Genomic DNA, 21,467 nt, shown 5'->3' with positions numbered 1-21,467 from the left:
GCAGTCTCATGAATCTCAAAGGTGTCTCAGAATCATGATACAGTTAAAGCTGAAGTTAATGAGACCTAAGGATTTTGGCTTTGGTAATCTTGCCACCAACATCAGTGTGACCCAACAAAGTCAGTCTCTCTCTCATACAGAGCAGAGATGCCAAACTTTGCCAGACTGAAGGCGGAGGAGGTTACTAATACCACAACTAGCACCTCTTAGCAAGTGGCAACAACACTAAATCTTTCCTCACCGTCGCGCACTACTGTTGACTTATGACTGTGCGTTCACTGTACATCAGAAAACACTATGACTGCTTTCCATATTTGCACTTAATGTAAAATGCTGTCAAATCTTTACAGTACTGGTTCAATCAGATCTACAATGTTTGATGATGTTGGTCAGTGCTAATCATAATAAGTCTGATGAAGCTGAAGATGGTGATTATGTAAGCAAAGCAGGCTATGGAGTATGCCTCCATGGGGGAAAGCACAGAGCATTGGCTTAGCAGGTGAGGTATGCTTTAGTTCAGGGTTCCCCAACATGACATCATCATTTAACTTTGTGCAGATTTTTTTGCTCTGTAAAAAGTGCATACAAAATCTGTTGGATGTAGTTTGAACAGAAACATCATCTTTCAAAAAAGTTGCATTAAATGTGCTCATGTTGGAGACCATGACTGCAGACTAAAAGCAGGGCAAAGAAGAGGAAAGCCAAATATCTTCTTTTATCTCTTAAAGCTATTCCTTATATTGATGATCAAACGTTCAGTTTTGACATGAACTCTTGGGAGTTAAAAAAAAAAAACACAAACAGATGAATATAAAGCAGAGGGAAACTGAAACATGTCACTTTGCGGGAAAGAACAGAGAGAAAAAAAAAGAAAAATACAGAGAGGGCAATGGAAACAACACAAATGTGCATCTTGAGTGTTCAGTCAGACTAATGGTGTATAATAAGGAAATAACACAGGAGTGACCTCTATGAACATGATTCCTGGAAAAGAACTGTGGAGAAACTTGACAAGCAGTGAGGCCGGAGTTGAAGCAGCAAGTTCATAACCTCTCAGGTTTTAATCTGAAAGAATGAGTCCTATAGAGTGAGAATAAAATGTTGGTCAAATTTCATAAACTCTTTACGTAAGAGCACTGTAGTAAAACTCTATTCAATGCTCGGAAAACTAACGACTTATCAAATTAAACTACTGCATGGCCCTAACAAAAGAGGCATGCTCTTACCATATCATTGCAAGCAACACAGCCATAAAAACCTTATCTTGACTACATTCTAGGCTGACAGCCAGCGTGAGACCAACAGTTTACAATCGGTGGAACTTCATCTTAAAATCATTAATATGTTCTGGGTACGTTTCAATTCAATCCACCGCAGTTCTTGCCACTGAAGCGAAGGGTAGCCAAGCTGCGGGCAGGAGCTGGGTGATAAGTGGCGCAAGTTAAGTTGAGCGTTTTGAAGCCTTTAGGTGGATGCAGGTTTTTTTAAATACTTGCCTTTTTGTACTGCTTGTCACTGCTATCTGGCGTGGTTGCTGCAGATGAATCTGTGGCTTTAAGTGGAGGATCGCCTGTGGTTTCTACCAGAGGAGACACAACAAACAGTAAAAGGTTAAATCTAAAAAAAACAAAGTTGAGTTGAGTGCTGAGTTTGAAATAAAAGGAGATTAGGGTGACAATAATGCCCACAGTGGAAAGATGCCAGAGTGCAATTTAAAGCAGGCTTATGATAAGAAAAAAGAGACTAGAGAGAGTGCTTTGTTTTCAAATGTTTGGAAATCTGAAGTTTCACTTCTTATTTATTTATTTATTCATTCAACAAACCTATGTTAACAGTGCAGCATAAATGTAATACTCTTATAAATAATTAACTAGTAGCTAGCATGTTATTAGCTCCACTAGGAGGAAACAGTGATAAATGCAACCTAACTTTAAAGCACGCAATTAAGGTTTTAAATCTAGTTGTACGTCACCACTCACTGTGGAATTGATTGGTGGATTTTCTTGGGGTAAGCAGTTAATGAAGGATTAAAAGTAAACCTTGATAATTACATACAGTGAAAGCTATCAACGCATTCTGGGAATCAAAACATCTTAAGAAGGAAGATTTGTGAAAGGATTTTTACATCATATTCTTATGACATGAACTAACATGCTGATATAACCATGCAATGTTCTGTTCGCATTGAATTTGAGGGAGTTTTTTTTTTAGAGGCACTGAACATATAGATATGAAAACTGGAAAGTCTTCTAGAAACATTTCCAAAAGCTATGGAAGGGTGTGGAAGCATGGAGCCTGAAGAAACAATATCTAGAGACATGCCTTGTAGCTAACTTTATGAGTCACAGCAGAGGCGTGGTCCTGTCTGGTCTGTTTGAATGACTGAGGAGGTTTGTCCTCACAGCACTCTTCATGACCTGATTGATAGTATATCAAACTATTTAATCACTACCACAAACAAGCATTTTAATTACCGTTATTACGATAACATTAAAAACGTTACACGTTTTTTCTGAATTTTATCATCATCAACTAGACAGTTTAATGTGTGAAAATATATTTATTGAGATCCGGAAATATAAAAGCTAGCACGTCGATGTACGTTTAATGTATCTTCAGCACTTTTTCCAAACATTTGAGGAGGAATGAATAACAGCAGATGGAGGTAGCCCCAAAGATTAGTGAGTGTTAATGTAATTAAAGAAAGCAGCCAATACAGGCCAGGGTGGAGAGGGTGGAAGTCAAAGGAGGTAAACAACACACAGGGAAGAGGAAGTACAGCCAAGGGCAATCAGGTTAAAGAAAAACAAAATGGAAAAGGGAGAAATGCTGGATCTGCATTTCGGAGTTTTTCAGACCAGGAAAATAACACCTTTTTATCATAATGGGTTTTCTTTTAACACTTCTTTGAGAATATTAACAAATTAAGCTCTCTTAGGATTTAAAAATAATACAGAAAGAGAGAGAGAGAGACTTGAAAAAGTAGGAGGTACTTCCAGCCAAAAGATCTGGATGATTAAAAAAAATATACTTCTTTGAATACCTGGAGTCCAAGATAACTCGTTTTCACAATCCCTGTGTTTGACTAAATACAGAACCTGTGTTCATTTTAAATGATGCCGTTGTAATCAACAGCACTGGTCTGCAACCTGGAAGCCACCGTCCTGGGGAGATGCTCTGCTACCGTCTTTTGAGCCAACCATGGCAAGCAGGAACCCCACAACAATACTACTATCACAGCAAGAGGGGAGTTAAACTGCAGCAGAGAGACAGGAAGGGAGGGGGGCGGGCGGGCAGCGCTACAGAGTGCAGGTTTACACACCTAACAACAGCTGCAGACCAGAAGCTCCTTTGACTTCACTACCCAAACTCACACCTGTGAAGAATGTTGAGGAGGACAGGAGGGTAGGGGAGGAGGAAAAAGGAAGAACAACACAAGATAAAAAATCATATAAGACAGAAGCTGAGGGATGGTGGTCAAAGCAGGGACACAGCTGGATGATGTGTGATCAAACAAAGCAGTTGCTGTGCCAGAGCTTCAGTGAAGTGGCCACTTGTTGAAAAAATGTTAAAAGGCATAAGCACACCCCAGACTAGGCTTGAACCTAAAGGAGCCCAATATGTATATATCTTATCAGTAGGGTATAACAATGTATTTGTTATTATACATTATTAATACTGTATTATGTCTTATCCTTCATAGTAGAATTGAAGTCAGGTCAGTTTGTAGTCAAAGTGCTGTATCGAAATAACTGGGGCAAAAGCACTCTGGGGATTAGGGACTGTTTAACAGCAAGTTGTTCTGCAACAATGTGTGAAAACATTGAGAAAGTTTGGATTGACAGGACATTTGAATTGCCAGCAGGGAAAGTGATTCCAACACATTTGGTCTATGTTATCTGATATAAAACTATGAGCTTTATGTAGGACACATTATCAACCACAACCAAATACAGAAGTGCTGGAGCAGAAAAAGCAGACCTTTAGAAAGAGTTGCAGGTTACTTATTCATATCTTTTCATAACTCTGAGTTTACGATATCTCTTTCTGCTGGAGGCACTTTAAGGCAGGGGTTCCCAAACTTTTCAGCCTGCGATCCCAAAAATATACGTGCCAAAGACTTGTGACCTCCTCTGTCCCTCAAAGTGGTCTAAAGTGGCTTCATTTAGCTGGTCTACAGAAAATTAGCCCACCTATATGAGCATGTGGCTGTGTTTCCTGTGCCGTTGTGAATTAACCTTCTGATTAACTGCTACTGATGCTTTAGATAACTAACTGTTCTCTAACCCTAAACTTAGGAGTCATCTAAAGAAAGAAAGGCAGAAAACTCATTACATTTTCTAATTTCAAGGTTTAATTTCAAGCTTAGCTACTATTTTGTCAATATATTTTACTATAATGGGTAAAATGTACTAATTTTAGATAACTTAAAAAAACAAAAACCTTTTGGAAGATATCTCACGACACCCCTTTTGTGTCTTGCGACCCCCCAGGGTGTCCCGTCCCACACTTTGGGAACCCCTGCTTTAAGGTACGAGAAACAAGTAACCTACTGAAAGAATGGAATGCTGCAGTGATTAGAATAAAGCATAAAAAATTTATAACAGAGAGGAGTGAATGAGAGGTTTACACCTACTACTAATGCTCCACGGATACAATTAAAGTAGACTACAAGAGTACACACACTGATGGCACTGATAATTAATTTTGTTGTTAAAGTTATCATTGGAGGGAATCGTTGAACATTGTTCACCTACCAGAGGAGAGGAGGCTTTTGATGAAAGCGAAGTTCTCTCCTATTTTGTCGAGGTCAGGTAGCAGTTTGGCTATTTCTTCTATCTCTGGGAGAGCTTTGGCCAGTTTATCTGAGGATACAGATACAATGTTAAGTATGGAAAAACGGACAGGTACAGAGTCTTATCATAAAACACGAATAATTGTTTCATTGAGCAATTTTGAAATCAGACATTTACATGTGGATTCATTTAAACTATGACAGTAATATGATAACACTCACCAAGATCAATTTGTTCACTCAGTTCCCAGACAAAATCTGGAATGACCCAGTTGTATTCGCTAAAATCAGGCAGCATGTCTTTCCACTCCTCATAGGTCTGGAAAGAAAATGACAAGGTTATGCTACTATCACTGTACCTCTGAATAAGAATCCACTACAGGTTGAAAGAGCAGATTGTTTAGGTGCCGAGGGAAATTGTGTCACACATGAAATCAATGGCAAATCTAAGATGATTGTCAGTGACTTCATCTGTATTCATTTTTGGTTTGTTTGTTTGTTAAGTGTGTGCCTAATATGACCGAATGACTTATTTTGAACTCAGGGATAATACATAACTTAGCACTTAACAATAGCTAATGGGAAATAAAAAGTGAACAATATTTGAGAGACCCTGAGATGGAGACATTTATACTGGCCTTTTTAGCTGTGTAGCCGCCTCCAACTGCCGAGCCGAGCAGAATGTACCGAAGCTTCAGCAGCCTTGCTGCGAGGCGGGCCACCCAGAAACCGCGCTGCTGCTGGTAACCATGGCCTCCCGACCCTGGGGGAGGCTTGGGAGTTCTCATGGGCAACCGTGACATGGAAGTGAAATAACGGGCTGCAGTGCGATGAGGGGTGCGTTGAGGGTTGGTGTTGTTGGAGTAACGGTGGTGGATGGCACGGGAAAAAGGGTGGAGCTTCTGCAGGGGTACCCGAAATCTCACCCCCATGTTGGTGGAGACCAGGTTCCTGCAGGCCATGCTGAGGGACAGAGAAATTGGATGATAAAGTACACAAGCTCACTTTGCATCCTCTTCCTATAAACACCATAAAGTCATTGGAAGTTCATGGTCACCTCACTGATTCTGGGGAGAATGACATGAAATCAAATTTTTCACAAAGGCAAGGCAACTTTATATGAACAGCGCATTTCATACACCGGGGCAACTCAATGTGCTTTACATTAAAACATTAAAAGCATTGGAAACATTCAGACAAGCATAAAAGAGCACAATTAAAATGACAAATAGAATAAAACAGAAAAGAAAAGGATAATTAGAAATATATTAAAAATAAATTTAAAACTTGCATTTAAAGTGAGTTAAAATAAGATAAGATAGGAAGGCAGTGGCAAATAAAAAAGTCTTAATCTTTGATATAAAAGAGGTGAGAGTTGGAGCGGACCTACAGCTTTCAGGGAGTGTTTCAGATATGTGGTGCATAATGACTAAATGCTGCTTCACCATGTTTCGATCTGACCCTCCGGACTGAAAGCAGACCAGTACCTGATGACCTCAGAGGTCGAGATGGTTCATAAAGTAGCAGCAGATCAGCAATGTATTTTAGGCCTAAACCATTCAGAGCTCCAAAACCATCAGCAAGATTTTAAAGTCTATTCTCTGACAGACAGGAAGCCAGTGTAGAGATCTAAGAACTGGAGTGATGTGGTCTACTTTTTTGGTACAAAACATTATTGACCAAGTAAAAACTTAGCACTTTGGAACAAGAAAGGCTGAACAAAATAGTAGTTCAAGCCATATTAATGTGATCAATTCCAAAGCTAATCTCCACACAGTGACTCCATCGTCAGGTAAAGGCCCTGGATTAATAAACCCAAAACAAAGTCACTGTCTCTGGTGTATCAGCCCGTGATACTATGACATGACATTTTTTAGAATATCCATGATTGAAAGGAACGTTTGAACAAAAGAACCAACAGACAAAAAGAAGGTACGGATCCATTACCTATATGAATGTAGTGTACCTAAAACGATAACGTGATGTTAACAAGTCAGCATATATATTCATCTGAAGTTTACTGACACGTTATCTAACATGCTAATAAATACTAACGGGTGGCTCAAGTCACAATAGCCTATAAGCCAATTGATCTCAAATGACACCTGAAAACCGAGCCAAACCCAAATGGATAGACCACATTATCTCTTAGCTAGCGAGGCTAACTGGCTAACGACAAAACCCACAACAGCGAGTAAATCCGCTTTGACTTTTCTAAAGACATTGTAGTTTCTATGTCTGGAGATGTTCTGAATCCAAAGACCTCTGTTTAATGTAACTACTTAAAGTAGTAAGGCGGATAAATACATGATGCAAGTCGCTAGCAGCGCTGTCCTCAGCTGTCAGAATGACCGGCTAGGTGTGATCTCTGAGCTTATCGTTTCCTGACTGAACACAAACTTACCAGGCGGATTTGCTCCCCACACGCAACATGACGCTGTTATCAACAGCAGGTTCACGCAAATCTCTGAACAATTCTCTCGTCAGGCACGTTTTAGTTCATCTTTCCAGATGGTACACATTTGTTTGCCTCTTCTGGCAGCTAACTAGCTCGTTAGCTTACAAGGACACAGACAGAATGACAGTCCACTTCCTGTTGACGGTGCAACCCTCAAATCAACCCTGACAGAAACGAACAAATTGAATTTCTTCCTATGTAGATTCAAGATTCAAGATTCAAGATTCAAGATAGCTTTATTGCCAAGTGAGCTCGCACACACAATGAATTTGACGTGGTGAATGGAATACTGGTACCTAACAACAAGAAAGCAAGGACACAACAAGACAATAAGGACAATAAATATATAAACCTAAACACAAATCCAAAAGTTCTAAATAAAAATATTATTTGTACAAAGAAAGGTAAAGAAGCACTTATAAAGACATGAAATAAGTTAAATTAGCCTAAGCCAGAGTGCACATGTAGTAGATGAATATAATAATAAGATATGTTATGGAATAATTTACAATATTTCACATGGGTATTGAGGTGTTGCACTGGAAGATGTAGCACTACCCCTTACTATTGTGGAACTATTTCACACTTGTTCACAAAGGTCCCTTCTCTAATTTCAAACGTTGTGTTGGAGCTTTTTGTTTATTAGTTGTATTTAATGGTTTATTTATTTTAGAATTAATAAGTAGAATTAGTTGTTAGATTTATTCAAACCTTTCTTTTTATAAGTAACTTAAGTTAGATTTGGGGGATATATTTTTTGCTAGTCATTTGTTTAGTATATTTAGTTTTTTTTTCCTATTTAGTATTTATTTTGTTTGTTTTTGTCTGTTTGGTAATTAGGAACTGTGGGCACCTGGGGTTATTTAGGTAGGTAGGTGGCAGAAGACCAGCATGCACCTGGGTAGGCCTATGGGTTTTTACCAGCACAAGAGAGGCAGCAGGAGCCGTGATTTTTCTTTGTTTTTTGTTCGCTTGCTTGCCATCAAAATAAATCATTGGAAAACGCTGAACTTTTGCATGGACATTGGACTTCTTTTGCCGACTTACATTACATTCCCACGGTGCATCAGTGACCTTTTGATTACGTTTAGTTAAAGTTTGAGTTTGGTATTATGATTTTTTTTTTTATAAAAAATGGCATCTACATGTTGGTTGCAAACTATTTCTGTATAGATATTTTATGTGTAAGAGGTTGCAGGGTCATAACATAGCACTTTGCTGTCCATTGGCTGCGCACTGATGGATGCTGAATAACTGCAACATTGCAGGCATCCGGGAAGGGCCCAAAAATGACTGATATAGATTGAAACAATGACTCATCAGATTGAATTTAGACTAACAATATTACATAAATGGCTGATATACAGCTGTAGAGCTACACTAGACTATTAAAACATACAAATAAATGTCAGTGCTTAGTTCTGTAGTTTTGGTCAACGCTTGTCTTTGCAAATACAGTTGGTAGATAAGCCAGTTTTGCATCATGTCACACTTAAAGATCTAGAAATTTAAATAGGAAGTTTTCTCTCTGCAACTGTGTAACATCTCCCATACAGATCATTTTTGGTGAGCTAGATTTGTGTTCCGACACCTTTGCAATCCATAACTACACAAGACTGAAACTGTCATCTCTCTGTCCAAGTTCAGGTGCTAGACCCATATAAGGCTACATTTATGAAATAAATGCTTCCAAATGAACCCAACGAGACCCATTTTGTTTTAAAAGAATTGTTTATTGTGATAGGTATCTCATGTTTGAACTTTGAGGGCACAGCTAGTCCAAAGCTGTAGCCAGCATTCACCCACAATCCATAGTGTTCTTCTCATTTCTATACCTGTTGTGTAGGTGATCCATGTCAGCTCATTAAGTCAGTTTTCCACTTCACAACCAAGATAAATCCTACAGATTTTTTTTTGTATTTTTTCCCCCCAAATGTAGCTACATACTCTCTTATAAGTTTCTGTAGGATAATTCTGTCATGTTCTTGTCCAATGGAAACAAAATAATGCACACACTCACATCATACAGTTTTGAGAACATTTATTGAAAAGAAAAGAAATCAAGATAAATCTGAAATAAAATCAGGGGAAAATAAATGAAAATAAATAAAAAATAAATTATAAGGTACAAAAATTTTCAAAGCAAAAATTCACATTTTTGCCAATATAAACAATACACATACCCCATGATGAGCTCCTTGCTGAGGTGAGGGAGCTTCAAATAAAAAAACACTAAATAAACTGTATTGAAATAGCAGACATACATAGATAGACTGAAATGAACATTTACCAACATTAATTTTTTTATAGTTTGGGTGTTTATCATTTTTCTATCCATTACAAATAGACACATTTCCCTGAGGAAACAACATCCACATGAGTCTTCAAATACTCAGTGGCTGACTCAATCTGAATGCCATTCGATGGTTTGTTTAAAACACATGATGTGAATATGAGGCCAATGCTAACTGTCAACAGTCGGTATATGTTGTACCTGTATAGGAGCAAAGAGGTTTCAGCATAAAATCCATTGCTTTGACATGTCAGTGTCAGATTGAAAGGCAAAGCTGTAGCGTAGAAGAAAAACTTGTATTTACACTTTGCACTTCAGTAAATTGGTGACTTTTCTGTATTAAGGTGCACAGTTATGATACAGCTGAGACTAAACCATTTTGCCCATAGCAGCAATATTATCACTTTTTTCAATAGACTGCTGATATTGAGCAGCAGTGCACATTCTTTTCGCCAATTACATTTAAAAATGTATGGATGAAAAAAATGTTTAACAGTAAAATGAGCACATTTAGACAGAAACAAAGAGAAAAGTAAAGATTGTCAGAAGTTGCTCTAATTGTGACTTTGCGGAGAGGCGCCAGAAAGACTGAATGAGTTATATTCCCTTCTTTAGAAAAGTATTTAGAAAAAAACAGGCAAGCAGTAAGCAGAAGACAGAGTCTACTTCAATAACCCAAAGGAAAAATCTCCCCCTTCAGGATGTTTTTTTTTAAACTTTCTTCAAACTCTGAAGCAGACATGTGTTTCATTGTGTTTTAACCAGGACAAACCAAACATTAATCCAAGTGCCCAAATCATACTTCACAATAACGGATTCATTCTGTGAAATAAATGCCCAGGATGCCCAAATAAGGAAATCCGAGAAAATGCAAGTTAACAAAAGTGAAGCTACAAATAAATTCAACAGACATTATTAAAACAAAAGCAGACTGATTGCAACACAGTACCAAAATAGTAGAAAAACACACACCAGCCCTTTGATAATTCAAAAACCATACATTATTATCACTAAATCTTTAGACTTTTATGCACACACTAGAAATGTACATCTCATATATACAGATAGAATCCATCTCTACAATTACTGTTACCTTTAAAGTCAATTTCTGCTGAATCAAATTATATAAGAAAAAGTAAAACAGCCTAAATTTAAACTTTCATTTTTGTTTCTTTTTTTGTTTCAAATACAAATGTAACAAAACAACTCTTTGGAAATAGATTCAATAATCATTGTATTGCCTTGCAATAAATCAAGAAATTTTGTTCTTTACACAACATTCAGTTTAAGCCTCTGTAGGTTACTAAAATAATGTGAAAACAAATGTAAAGACAAAAATTTGCGACCATGTTTAACATAACTTTTGATTTTAAACAGAAATGTCCAAATTACTTTTATTTTCTGTGTCCAACAGTGTTTCAGAGTCTTTCCACAAAATGGCACAAGGAAGTCAATATGAACTGGATTTTGTATTTCTCACCATGTTAATATCCTTTACACACTGATAATTCACCAAAAATACTATAACAAAACACTTGAGCTTTGATTATCAAATAAACAATGTTTTCATTTAAGCTATGGTCACAGATCATATTTGAATTTATCATTAAAACAGAATAATTTGTAAATTTATTACAATATTCTAGCGATGGCTTTTAGCTTTTTTTTTTATTAGTAGTATAGAAGGAAATTTTTGATTTTACTGTTATAGTACTAAATCAGTGATAACCAGTGGACAAGGTAAATGTGATGTCATGTGTTATACATGATTATGAGTCATGTGATCCAGTGATTTTACCAGATTTTTGCAAAATAAGTTGTTCAATTTTTTGAGCAAAAAGAGCAACATTACAGGAAAGTTGATAGACTTTTGAAATGGCATACTCTAGGAAACATGAGATTGGTGAAACCATGAATGCTTACAACTCTTGGAAGGCAGGCTGCAATGATAAATCAAGTTATACTGGCTTTGTGCGTTGGACTTGTACAGTTCTGCTCCACCCCAAATCTGCCTATTTGAGTATCAAACACATGATTGCTGTAAAATAAATCAGTTGCTTTCTCCTTAGTTGAATTCAAATGACATTTTTTTTTCAGCTGGAAAATTAGCCTAATGTGAAATAAAGCTTCATTAGTCATTCATGTACTATGAACTGCTTCTCAATCTAGTCAGGCCAGATTTTACTGAGGAGGAGGCTCCTTTTATTCAGCCACCTCTGAAGTTTCCAGCAAGTGTTTGATGCTTAGCAAAAAGCTTTTGGGGAGCAACTCTTAAAACGCAAAGGAAAGAGCACTGAACATAAAATATAGCCCTTAGCTCTCTATGCAAGTAGCCTACTTTATATTCAATGCAGGAATACAATGATATATGGTCCATCCAGTTTATGCAGCTTGTGTTGTTGCATGGATGTTTAAAAGTGCCTAGAGCAGCAAGCTGATGAGATGCATAAATGCTTTGCCTAAACTGACTTTCATGTTTTATCAGTCTTCCATGGGAAGAATTTCTTTTAAAAAAGGACACATTCGAAGAACTGCTGGCTTTGGAGATGATCTGAAATGGCTTTGTAGCTGTAGGATGCTATATGATGTCATGCATGTGATAACATATCAACATTATCCAGCCATGCGGTTTCCTCTTTCAGATACAGAAATGTCGATGTAATCAACAGTAATGTGATATTTGTAGTATATTTGCTGGACTGAAACCATCAAGTCTGCAGAACATGATGACGGGATGACAGGAAGCTGGCTTCATGCAAGTCATAGGATGCTTTCTGTTCCCTGTTGAATGTTATAATATGCTGACAGGACATGGCTTATAGACACAAACACAAATGTTTGAGGTGTTTAACCACATTAAAGGCCCAAATGAACAGCCCAAGAAGACAGGTTTGCTGTTCCTAGATATTTACCAGAGGAACGAAAAGTTGTCCTGCAGAGAATGCCAGAGAAAAAGCCATGATGTTCCCTGTTATACAATGCCAATGAGCCGACATTAAGTATTTTGCATGCAATCATAGCATTAGTGTGAAAGTACAGCTTGGGTGGATGAAGATTCAGCCATAAGTTTCTGAGGTCTCCTGTTAGAAAGTTAAGAGTTGTTGAGCAATTTGTGGAAGTACATGAAAAAGCTGGAGCATTTAATGTCTGTGCTCAATTACATGGCAATAAATGATACAGTATTTCTTTCAGGTCAGTCAATTAATCAGTCTAAAGGGTTTGCTATGCTAACGTCTTTAAAAGCTGAGATGAAAATCATCTCTTTCTGAAATGATTTTATATATATATATTTTAAAATGTTATACTGAACAATCTCTTTATTAAAACCCTACAACGAACCTCCTATAAACGAAAAAACCCAATATGGATCCCTCCACAGGTCTGTGACAAATAACTGTGTATCTGTTTGGGGTGTGAAGATGAACGAGTTGACAGTAGCCTATCAAACATTTCCAGTCTTCCACTTTGCACAGCAAGCTTGAATGAATGTTTGGATACTGGTCTGTAGAGTGTATTTTTGTCCATCCCTTGGGGTCCAATGTAAGCTTTAGAGCTTTACATTTTGGTTAGGATTCAATGCTTTCTGTTAAGTCCCTGCAAGGTGATAATGCCAGCTAATAACAATGGCTCTTTATAAGTACATTAGCAGTCTAAGACCACTACATAGTAGCAATCTGAGCCAATTACCAGTATCTATGCATCAGCCCACCCGCCTTCAACCTCATCGGTCCTTCTGCTTTTAATAACACAGCATCTCCCTTTTATAGTGAACCCTCTTTCTTTTGCCTTCTCCACACACTCTTTTCCATTCACTAACTACATCACTTGCTGTTTCAGTCAGAGTGGGCTATCCTTTTTCAGGCCTTAGTTCTATGTAGCTTCTCTTTGACATCTAGCCCATACCATAGTTTCAAAGTTTGACAGCCTTGTTGTCATTATAATTGCATAAAAGCAATTATTTTTCCTTGATCAGCTAGGAAGATAGGAGGTTCCATTTACTGTTACTTTTTAGACACTTTCTCAAAGCTAGAGAGACCTGAGAGGACATAAGTGGATGAGCAAGAGTACTGCCAGGACTGAAACTGAGATTCATTTGGTACTTCTCTGAAAGGTTTTAGCAGTAAAGGCTCTTGAACTACAGTATAAGACGCAAGTATCAACCAAATATCTTGTGACAATTTGCTTTCAAGAGGTTGAATGCGTGTTCACTGAACACATGTTTAGGGCTTATTTAAATAATGCGAGGGACTTTGGGTGTGCTAGGAGTTGACCATGATGTGATAGGTGGAGCCGTTTTCTGGGCGAGGCTTGGCTTCAGTCGTAGTGGTTGGCTTTGGAGGCCAGTCGGGGTCCACACTGAGCTCCTGGGCCAGATGCATGTAGCGGGCCTTGGGTGCCATCTTGCTTGGGCAGCATAGCCAGGAGAGACACTTGTATGCCCCCAGGTTAATGCCCCTCTGGAAACACCACAGCCCAAAAACAAACAATTAACAAGATAGAATTAACAAAGAAGGAAAGGAAGGGGAAATTGGGAAGGTTCCATAAACCAAATTCATATACTATAAATATACGACATTACTGACATGCAAATAAGATACAAACATGCATGTAAAACTGTCACAAGCAACATATAGAACTTATAAGGAGCTATTGCGAGCACATTTGAACAGGAATGCATGCATGCAAGTCATTCAAAATAAACTCAGCATGATAAAATCTAGGAGATGTCGTCCGGTGGACAGCTTAAAGAGTGAGTCCACTCCTTAAAAACAAGCTCATGGAATCAAAGATCAACGCAAACAAAAGATTCAACAGCTGATCTTTCTATATATATATATATATATATATATATATATATAAATTCTCATTAACTTTAAAGTCTGCCTGGATTTTACCTACATATGTTACTTAATAAGAACCTCAGACAGTTCTGATGGCTTTATTTTCATAGACATAATAGTGGAGTAAGTAAAGCTTAGTGTTTCCATAAGTCTGAACAGAAGATGCAGTAAAGGGAGGAAGAGGAGTTGGCAAGCAATCAGTCCTGTAAAAACCAAACATGGGAGACATCCAAGGCTTGGGAACGGTTTATGCAATCAATATAAACCTGATATCAGAAATATAAATAACACTAACAATAGCACCACGTTAAAACAACCTGGAAAAAACACATTTTTACGCATCACTCTGTGAAAAGCAAAATGCAACCACAGAAATGGACATGTGCAGTGCATAGAACTGTATGTGCACTTTCAATTTATAGTATATTTAGTAATTTTATTGCACTGTCATATATGTAACTACTCTTTTTGATCAAAAACAAAGGTGACGTTTAGATTACTACCATGACACCTGATGATTTTAACTTATAGACAGCTAAGCAAGGTGGTTGTAAGGCAACTTCTAAAGTAGATGAAAGCATTCATTCACTTTACCATCCAACCAACTTACCTTAGTATAAAATATTGACCACCAGTAGCTCTAAATTGGAAGTAGTTTTCCAGCTTTCTTTAGGCTTATTTTAAAGTTTAGCTGGTGAGCAGCAGGTTTGGAGTTAAACTGCAACTGTTATCAAGCCCTGAACAGAAGGCCTATCAGGAGGGATAGGGGTAGGGAGGGGGTAGATCAGGATGGGACTGACGTCTCGCACATGCATGTCAGGGTTAAAGGTTACAATAAAAGGTTGTGCTCTGTGGCATTGTGGGAAGAAGTAGGGACAGAGAGAGGGAACACCACACAAGAGGAAAAGGAAAGGGCTAAAGAGGAAGGTGTCATATTTTTCCCAACCTGTGGTGTCGGTGCAGCGGGAGTGTCGACAAAGCTGCCCTGTTTGTCTCGGCTGAACACAAGCTTCCATAAGATGATGTCAAGGACGAAGGTCTATGGAATAGCGCAGTGGGCAGGGGAAAGAATTACAAAGAGGCTAATTTGATTTTCACACAGTGTCAGCTAGTTGTTTCTTGCACAGAGGTATTTTGTTTTTGCACAGCCACAATGTGTCAAAGATTTCAATTATCACGTGAGGCAACTGTTGTCTTCCATCAAGATGTTAGTCGTTACATGTGAGGTTATGATTCAATTTGACATATTAGTCAGAAAAGAGTGCAGCCGTTCAAGTTCTTCAAAAAATAATACACAAAATGTTGATTAAATGCTAAATAATTTGGTTATTTTTTTATGATTTATTTGAAAAAGTGAAGGAATATGCACTGGTAGTTCAGGAGCATCCTCTCAGGTATGTGGTAAGTAGTACATGGATGCAAGGATGGCTTTCTACAAGGAAGAAAGAGGCATAGTGATCCCGCTCTACAAAGTGCGGCAAGCCAGCATAATCTGTTTGTCTTGACAGAATAATTATATTCTTAAGGAGCATGTGTCTATCAAATACTTTAAGATAAACATATGCTGCTTTAGGGAATTTCAAAGCCCAAAAAAAGCAGAAATCACAAAAATTGTTTCAAGTGGTGGAACACTATCTGTTCAGTATTACATAATCTGTAGCTCGTCTCTTAAGACACAGAATTTTCACTACAAAACATATTTACGCCCCACAGCACAAGATTGATCCTGCTGTCTGAGACAAAGATGAGCACACTGCATGACAAAAACAAAAACTGGACATGAAGAAAACACACACCTCACTTCTCTGTGTGTTCAAATGTGTTTCTTACCTCCATCAAAACAGACGCAGCAGCGTTGACTAAGACGATGAAGAAGAGTTTTACCCTCCACTCAAACGGGACACAAACAATCTGAAGAGAGAAAGAGACTCAAACCGTGATTATGAGGGATTATAAAGTAAGCCTTTAAATTATAGCATTATAGAAAGAGAGCACAGTAAAAGTGAATGATTTCGGCGCTTACCTCTAGAAACTCGTCAATGCTTCTGACAGGGCAGAACATGATCAACAGCAGGAACACATACAAACCAAAGGCAGACAGCACAAAAGGCCCTGCACAGATACACACACACACAAACACAAACACACACACAATTATACAATTTAAATGTAACTTATTAACTACCTTAGCACAGAATTATCAGAGTTAATGATAAAGTTTTCTTACAATTCTTGTAGCTCGGCTGCCTGAAAGGTTTTCCCTTTGAAAAAACGATGGCAACAATGAGATACTGGAAGCAGGAGACGTAGAAGAGGCTGGTGTTCTCAAAGTTCTGGATGTTGTGGTCATCCAATTCTGTGTCGTTGTGGTCGGACATGTTAATGTGTGATGACTGGTTGCAGACGCTAAATGAGAGAGAATTCAAAAGCAGTCAAGTAACAGTGACCCAAAAAAAAAAAATCTGAACAAGAAGAAGACAGTTAGATGGTTGCAGACTATTTGAGGCAGGCTTGTATTAGAGGCAGGCCTTTATTTACAGTTTTCTCTTTTTAAAATGTATAATCGGTCAACCCCCGAACAAAGCTTGTGTTATATCTGATCCTATATATTGTATTCTGATCCTTCGTTTTACCTTATTATTCAATTGCAATATGCTCAACTAACTACATATTGTATTTGTTTCAAATTAAAAGCCGTCCAAATTTTCAGTAGGAACAAAGTTTTCTCCAGAGAAATGTGCAGGAACTTACTTCGGATGATTCTATGGCTACTCATACAGCACTTGAACTGTAGCTACTGCCATCTTGTGGCACTCATATGTTACTACAGGTGTATGGCTGAGACATTACACCAGTCAGCCATTACATTATGACCATGCTCCTGACACTGTGTAGCCCCCCTCTGATCAGGTCAGGGCCAAAACAGCCCTGACCCATTGAGACATGGACTAGACATCTGAAGGTGTACTGTGCTGTATGGCACCAAGAGTGCTTTGAGGTCAAGTTTTGATTCTCACATGCCCATTGTGGGTGTTTTTGACAATGGACAGGGGTCAGCATGGGTGCTATGCAGTCCCCTATGCAGCAAACTGCAATGCAATCTACATAAAACAGCAAATTTGCAGCAGTTTGTAGCCACAGTAGCTCTTCTGTTGGATCAGACCACTGAGGCCAACCTTTGTGGCCGGTACTGGCCACTGCAGAAAATGAAGAGCTGCAGCTTTGGAGATGTTCTGACCCACAATATGGCTCTTGTCAAAGTTACTGTATGAGCCATTTTATCTACGTTGTTTTTGTTTTTTGTTTTGCTCCTCGCACAATCACCACAAGGGGCACTTCAGTTAAACGGGCAGGTAAATGCTACAAAAGGGGCACAGGTGAAGCAGTGATCTTGGGAGCGTGAAGAGCACACAGTTTTTACCGCTCGTCTTAGACCGCACTGTTAACCTAATCACGTATTTCATTGTCAAAGTAAGCTGTCTGTACCTGTTTATCATTTGACTCAATAAATGGCAAGAAGTAACGCAACGATAACACCGGATTGGACATTTGACTCTTTTAGAAGCGCATCAAAAAGCGCATCAGTTCCCTTGCTGTGGAGATAATCTATGACATTCACTTAGACTGTCAGTGGTTATAGTGTTGTGACAGATTAGTGTACATCAAGCCACATTTACTGTAATAGAATAGTAACACCAAAGATACGTACGGGTCTTTATTGGTTATTTGTGCAAATTGAAATGCTGCGATCAATTTACTACCGATATTGAAAAAACATTGGAAGATAATGACAATGTTGTGATGTCATTGGCTGAGGTTCAGCAGCTCTGACACTACTTACTCTGTATGTGGTGTCCAGACTGTGTACCAGGGCTGATGTCGGACCCAGAGGAATGTAATGGTCTGGAAGCCCAAGCAGATAAGGATCTGGGTCAGCACAGAGAACAGCAGAGGCCCTGAGATGAGACCTGATGGGGGACGACGCGACACCAGCTCTTTCCACGCTGGATTTAAACTCACTGAAAGGTGCAGAGGCAGAGAGGGGCATGATGAAGATGGGCAGAATAGAGACAATGAGGGCGAAGACAAAGATCAAAAGTATTGATATAGGTCAGAAAAAATATTAGGACAATTAAGTGTTGTAAAAAAAAAACTGCTTATGTTTGTGACTTGTCTTAGACTTACTGGTAAAGACAATAAGGAGGATGATGGCAATATCGATGAAGAGGAATTGAAAGTCTCCAAGGTTGCTGAGGATCTATGAAACAGAAGCTCATGTGAATTCTGTGATGCCGTTTCTCTGATAATTTCACATCTAAGCAGCATACTTACAGAGTAGAGGAGAGTGACACTGATGTACTGGATGATGCTGTAGAGGGCCATGAACTTGAACACACAGAAGGATGTGATGAGAGCAGCACGCCCCTCCCTGTCAAAGCAAGCAGACAGTGTCATTTTTAATCAGCATATAGATAACTTTACATCATGAAGCAATACAAAAATCCACTTGACAAGTGACGTCACAACACACTTGTCTGGAAGGGTTAATTTGAAAAAAAGGTGGTGGTTTCTAGTATTAGTATTTTAATAGTATTTCAAGTGTAATTCATTTATTCATGTATTGCATGGAACAAAAAGGCAATAGAAAACCTGATGAGGCTGGGTACACAAGAGATGTTGGGGGTCCGAGAGGTGAACGGAGAGGCCACAGAGGCCTCGAGCTCCGACAGAGAGATGCCACCATGAGCCCTCTTGAGAGCCTAGGGTAAAGAAATTGGGAGTCACAAAGTATGCCCACACTGCAATCTTTTCAAGTACATTTAAAACTGTTAATATCACACTTCACAAGTGGCTATACATACCCCACAGTCGTTTGCTCCGTCTCCACACATCCCCACAAAGTAGCTGTCAGCAAAAAGTGACAAAAAGCAGTTATTGTTTGCTCAGTATAACCACTTTTTCTCACAGTTATAGAAAGCATAAACAGCGTGTGCAGTTTTGTAGCTACAACAGTTACTTACTCTACACCCTGCAGCGCCTCAATGAGTTGAGTTTTCTGGTCGGGAGCCATTCTGGCAAACACTGTCCCATGAAGCACCAGCTACAAGGCAGAATGCATCCAAACACAAACTTGTGACATCAGGAAGGTTGTTATAGATGTTAAGAGCAGCTGCTTTAACAATCTAATTGAGTCATAGTAACTACCGGAGCAATGCCTGGTCTCACTTAAGATGCTCGTACCTTTTGAAGCATGTCAGGGAAATGCTCCTCGATGACAGCAAATGATTTTCCATTCATAGCAAAGTGATACAGCTCTTGTGTTTTTTGCTCAACTACGTGGTAATTATCCTCCAGACTGATAGTCACTTCCTGTTAAAGAAATGAGAGGGAGGATTAGAGACAAAACATCATCATATAAAGCTTACATCACAGCCTTTAACCATGTTTGTGACTGTTTGAGCCTTTGCACTGGCTTTGTGCAAGTAGTTCATTTGCATTAGAGAGAATTCCTCACCTCCAGACGAGATGTCTTGGTGGGCTTGTCGGCGTATCTCCAGGTGATTTTGGCGGCTTGTCCATTATGTGGAGGGAGAGCGTCAGCAATGATAACTGTGTCCTGAGGAGGGATCATGCCACAGTCCCGGGCCACAGAGATGGCTGTCAGCATGTTGTCACCTGGAGTGTGAATACAAAAGATATCTTATTTTACAATGAGTCGGCTAAAAATATCATCACTTCTTTCAGATAAAACCTTGATGTCATGCTCCCCTGGGGATATTTCAAGGGTAACATACTTAAGTTATGTGATTCATAATAATTGTTTTAGGAAGGCTGATTAATTTAATTTATTTTCATTTAAAAAAACACATTTAATATTTATATAAGTAGAACACAAGGCCTGTGAGTGATCAATCAATCAAACAATTAATCTTTGTTTAAATAGCACCAAATCACAACAAACATTCACAAAAACATCCTTTTAACAGGCAGAAACCTCCAGTAGAAACAGTCTTATGTTAAACAGCCATCTGCCTCAACCCAGTTGGGGTGGAAAAGAGGGATAGAGGAGATTATAGGAGAGAGAGATATAGTGGTGAGACAGGTAGAAGTGGTTGTAGTGGCTGGCACGTTCGTAGCGTGATGGTGGGTCAGTGCATGTCAACAGGAAGCCTTTGGGTTTGGGACGTATTGGGACAATGGAGGAGGGCTAGTTCTGAAATGATGCTATAACAGTGTGTGCAGATCACAAATCGATCAGGAGTTGAGAGGTTTTCTGACTGTCTTTTGTTTTAAGAACTATTAAGCAAACTCCTAAATGCATATTTTAACGTGAAAGCCAAGCAAGCAATGTAATTGATCCTCTAGTACATATAAAAGTGAGTTTATACCAGTCCCACCAAACAATCTAGAAACAGGTATATGTTGAGATTACGGGCACAGCTGAGTAAATACTAGAAGATTATACCTTTAGAAAACACAGATTACCAGACTCATTATGTTTTGTTTTCATTTGCGATCTCAGCATGCCCTTGTGTTAATTTTAGAGACACACCGATACAAACATTGTTCAAGATTTGTGTACTAACCAGTAACCATGACAGTGCGAATGTGTGCTCTGTAGAGGTCTTGCAGCACCCCGGGCGTTTCTGCTTTGAGCTTGTTCTGCATGATGATCAGACCCAGAAACTCCATGTTTGACTCAATGTGATCCCTTGTTTGAAAGAAAAATAAATACACATATGAGTTCTTTTGAGTCAAGAACAAAGACTAAAAATGCATTGGCCTTCCTGAATTTGTGTTTTAGCTTTGAAAAATAAACTGGTGACACAAAAGCCCTTCCAATCTGATTTGCTGATTCTTCATTTTTTCATCATTGACGACAGAAAGCAGCTACCTGTTGACATTCTGAACTTTATGCCAGGTGAGTTTGGATTCAAGTCGACGATGTGCCAGAGCTATGACCCTGAAACCCTGCTTGGTGTAGCCCTCCAAAACTTCAGCAAAGTCCTCTGGCACTGCAAAGGAACAGAGAAATAAAGAAGACATCAGTAATGTTTGGAGATGAATAGACAGGAAGTA

At 38.7% G+C, this 21,467-nt stretch overlaps 2 protein-coding genes across 5 annotated transcripts in view; both read right to left on the bottom strand.

Annotated features, from left to right (window-relative positions):
• The window catches only part of opa1 (OPA1 mitochondrial dynamin like GTPase), a 37,841-nt gene extending 30,437 nt beyond the window's left edge, over nucleotides 1-7,404 (bottom strand). For 2 of the 4 annotated variants that reach the window (XM_034708178.1, XM_034708197.1), the window contains exons 1-6: nucleotides 7,200-7,404; nucleotides 5,434-5,758; nucleotides 5,018-5,114; nucleotides 4,758-4,865; nucleotides 3,323-3,376; nucleotides 1,497-1,579 (exon numbers count right to left, since the gene is read on the bottom strand). In XM_034708178.1, coding sequence (XP_034564069.1) covers nucleotides 1,497-1,579; nucleotides 3,323-3,376; nucleotides 4,758-4,865; nucleotides 5,018-5,114; nucleotides 5,434-5,758; nucleotides 7,200-7,228 — 696 coding nt within the window. In that variant the 5' untranslated portion in view covers nucleotides 7,229-7,404. The remainder of the gene's footprint in view (nucleotides 1-1,496; nucleotides 1,580-3,322; nucleotides 3,377-4,757; nucleotides 4,866-5,017; nucleotides 5,115-5,433; nucleotides 5,759-7,199) is intronic. The other 2 variants (XM_034708186.1, XM_034708205.1) reach the window with 1 other exon arrangement.
• Nucleotides 7,405-9,279: 1,875 nt separating this feature from the next.
• The window catches only part of atp13a3 (ATPase 13A3), a 39,776-nt gene continuing 27,588 nt past the window's right edge, over nucleotides 9,280-21,467 (bottom strand). The window contains exons 20-34 of the mRNA XM_034704250.1: nucleotides 21,283-21,403; nucleotides 20,975-21,099; nucleotides 19,903-20,063; nucleotides 19,629-19,757; nucleotides 19,409-19,488; nucleotides 19,250-19,292; nucleotides 19,038-19,147; nucleotides 18,720-18,816; nucleotides 18,573-18,645; nucleotides 18,229-18,406; nucleotides 16,615-16,793; nucleotides 16,411-16,499; nucleotides 16,218-16,298; nucleotides 15,334-15,426; nucleotides 9,280-14,003 (exon numbers count right to left, since the gene is read on the bottom strand). Of these exons, the coding sequence (XP_034560141.1) occupies nucleotides 13,806-14,003; nucleotides 15,334-15,426; nucleotides 16,218-16,298; nucleotides 16,411-16,499; nucleotides 16,615-16,793; nucleotides 18,229-18,406; nucleotides 18,573-18,645; nucleotides 18,720-18,816; nucleotides 19,038-19,147; nucleotides 19,250-19,292; nucleotides 19,409-19,488; nucleotides 19,629-19,757; nucleotides 19,903-20,063; nucleotides 20,975-21,099; nucleotides 21,283-21,403 (1,757 nt within the window). The 3' untranslated portion in view covers nucleotides 9,280-13,805. The remainder of the gene's footprint in view (nucleotides 14,004-15,333; nucleotides 15,427-16,217; nucleotides 16,299-16,410; nucleotides 16,500-16,614; nucleotides 16,794-18,228; nucleotides 18,407-18,572; nucleotides 18,646-18,719; nucleotides 18,817-19,037; nucleotides 19,148-19,249; nucleotides 19,293-19,408; nucleotides 19,489-19,628; nucleotides 19,758-19,902; nucleotides 20,064-20,974; nucleotides 21,100-21,282; nucleotides 21,404-21,467) is intronic.

The sequence above is a fragment of the Notolabrus celidotus genome, chromosome 2, assembly GCF_009762535.1.
Source record: "Notolabrus celidotus isolate fNotCel1 chromosome 2, fNotCel1.pri, whole genome shotgun sequence".
NCBI classification, from domain to species: domain Eukaryota; kingdom Metazoa; phylum Chordata; class Actinopteri; order Labriformes; family Labridae; genus Notolabrus; species Notolabrus celidotus.
The sequence above is the reverse complement of the archived record's forward strand: the minus strand, read 5'-3'. Positions and strand labels throughout refer to the sequence as shown.